Source organism: Sceloporus undulatus, chromosome 9 (genome assembly GCF_019175285.1).
Source record: "Sceloporus undulatus isolate JIND9_A2432 ecotype Alabama chromosome 9, SceUnd_v1.1, whole genome shotgun sequence".
NCBI classification, from domain to species: Eukaryota; Metazoa; Chordata; class Lepidosauria; order Squamata; family Phrynosomatidae; genus Sceloporus; species Sceloporus undulatus.
Window position 1 is genome coordinate 21,766,089 of NC_056530.1, and position 2,694 is coordinate 21,768,782.

Sequence of the window (2,694 nt, forward strand, 5' to 3'; positions counted from 1 at the left end):
TTGGGCGACCGTGGGCAAGTCACACTCTCTCAGCCTCGGAGGATGACAATGCCAAACCTTGCCTGAAGAAATTTGCCAAGGAAACCCCCATGATTTTATGGCCTTAGGGTCGCCATAAGTTGGGAATGACTTGAAGACACAGAAGAACATTTTCTTCTAGCCAGAAAGCGGATACAGAAGAGGGGAGATGGTGAAACTCAGTATCGCAACTAGGAAGGAAAGAGGATGCTAGCTGAGTAAATACACACACACACACACACATATACGCACATACACACACAAAGCGAGAATCTTTGCAAGTAGCAAAGCAGCCAATGACTTGGATGAAAGAATTGGGGGCATACTTATCAGTTTTGCAGATGACACCAAACTAGGAGGAGTAGCTAATACCCCAGAGGACAGGATCAAGATTCAAAATGACCTGAACAGATTAGAAAGCTGGGCCAAAGCTAGCAAAATGAATTTCAAGACGGAGAAATGCAAGGTATTGCACTTAGGACGGAAAAATGAATGCACAGATATAGGATTATGGGGGACACTTGGCTGAACGAGAGATTTCTATGTGTGAAAGGGATCTAGGAGTCCAAGTAGACCACAAGTTGAACAAGGCCAATGCGATTTTAGGCTGCATCGATAAAAGTATAGTGTCTAGATCAAGAGAAGTAATAGTGCCACTGTATTCTGCTCTAGTCAGGCCCCATTGGAATATTGTGTCCAGTTCTGGGCACCACAATTCAAAAAGGACATTGAGAAACTGGAGCCATGTGTCCAAAGGAGGGCCACCAAAATGGTGATGGCTCTGGAAACCATAAAGCCCTATTTAGGGAGTGGGGTCTGTTTAACCTGGAGAAGAGAAGGTTAAGAGGTGATATGATAGCTCTGTTTAGATACTTGAAGGATGTCATGTTAAGGAAGGAGCAAGCTTGTTTTCTGCTGCTTCAGAGAATAGGACACAATGGAGCAATGGATTCAACGTATAGGAAAAGAGATTCCGGCTAAACATTAGGAAGAACTTCCTGAAAGCTGACAGTGGAACACACTCCTTCCTTGGAGTATAGTGGAGTCTCCTTCTTTGGAGGCCTTCAAACAGAGGCTGGATGGCCATCTGTCAATGGGGATGCTTTGATTGAGATTTCCTGCATGGCAGAAGGGGGTTGGACTGGATCAGGGCCCTTTTAGTCTCTTCCAACTCTATGATTCTATGAATCATTTGCACCTTGAAAACTGTTGCAAGCTGGTTTTTCCTCCTAGCTGAGCTGGAGGCTTCCATACAGCCTTTTAGCCATTCAACAAGAGAACAATATGCCGATTGACATATAAATCGCTTCCTCTCCACCAACAGCATATACTGTATACCCCACTCTCTTCTATGCCAACATTCTCTGAAGATGCCAAAGCCACAGATGCTGGCGAAACGTCAGGAATAAACCCTTCTAGAACATGGCCTCATAGTCTGACAAACCCACAAAAAAAACCCTACGGATGCCGGCCATGAAAGCCTTCGACTTCACAGAGATCCGTAACCACAACAGTGCCCACTTTCCTCTATGGAAGCCGCTCCGGTTGGACCCCTCAAGTGAATTTTGCAGCTGAAAAACAGTTTTTGGGGAGGTCATAAATCCTTCCTTGCCCATCTCCAGGGTTTTTATGCAGGAAACCCTTGATGTCTAGACACATGTGGGTGAAATCCAGGCCAGGGAAAGGAGAAATCAGAGGGGAGGGTCAAATGGAAAAGATCTTGAACCCACCCCCTATAGATCTCAGACTCCACCTCTCCCACATTTTGCAATATTGTGCTTTGGGACCCCATCAGTGAGAAGAACCGTGCCTGGCAGACCACACTGGGCACCATGTTCTCTGCATCACCCATGTGCATGCCATGTGGTGCCCCTGACACATCTGGGGCGCCCTGTTTCGATATGTGGAAGGATTATCTGAGCCTCTCCAAGGTGGTAATGGAGATCCTTGAGGCACGAAAGAAGGACTCAGTTGCGTTCTCTCCAACCTGGGACACGTGGGACTACAACATGGCGCGACATGCGAACAGCCCGGATGGTGTGGCGCACTGGACCAGCGGCAGCGGGTCAAGCGGAAGCGACGCCAATGGCCAGGTGTCCCAGAGCTCTCGGCAGATTTGCAACTTCTGCAAGCACAACGGAGAATCCAAGCATGTCTATTCTTCCCACCCGTTGAAACGAGAGGACGGCGTCGTGGTCTGCCCCATCTTGCGCAAGTACGTCTGCCCGCTCTGTGGCGCCACGGCAGACAAGGCCCACACGCTGAAGTATTGCCCACTGAGCCACCATGCCAAACAGTCCCTCTATCGCAAGTGCGGACGAAACTCGGCCGGGCGCAAAGTCAGGAAATGAGACGGAACAGCAAGGAGTCTTTGGGATCCATGAAAGGACTCTGAAAATCTTTTCTTTTAAGGAGGTGAGACCAAATAAAAAACCCATCAAGCAATGAATGGAGAGGAAAGGTTCCAAAAAAGCCAACCTCATTTTTTCCCCTTCAATTTTATTTGAAAGAAAAAGACATTTGAAGAACACAGTTTGCATTTTAGGATCATGAACGGACAAACATCTTTTAAACACTTTCCAAAACTCTTATGTTTCCCCCAGACTTGAGTTCTTTCAGTTTGAAGAATGGAAACCCAATTCTCTTATTTGTTTTCCAAAAACACTACATTTGTGA

The 2,694-nt window shown here is 46.9% G+C and overlaps 1 protein-coding gene across 1 annotated transcript; it reads left to right on the forward strand.

Moving 5' to 3' along the window:
* Nucleotides 1-1,850: 1,850 nt before the first annotated feature.
* Nucleotides 1,851-2,369, forward strand: NANOS2 (nanos C2HC-type zinc finger 2). The gene has a single exon (XM_042439880.1). It carries the CDS (start codon nt 1,851-1,853, stop codon nt 2,367-2,369), a length of 519 nt encoding a protein of 172 aa, XP_042295814.1.
* The last annotated feature ends 325 nt before the right edge of the window (nt 2,370-2,694 follow it).

Coding starts and splice junctions, on each gene's coding strand:
- NANOS2 (XM_042439880.1), top strand. CDS start 1,851: ATGTTCTCTGCATCACCCATGTGCATGCCATGTGGTGCCCCTGACACA.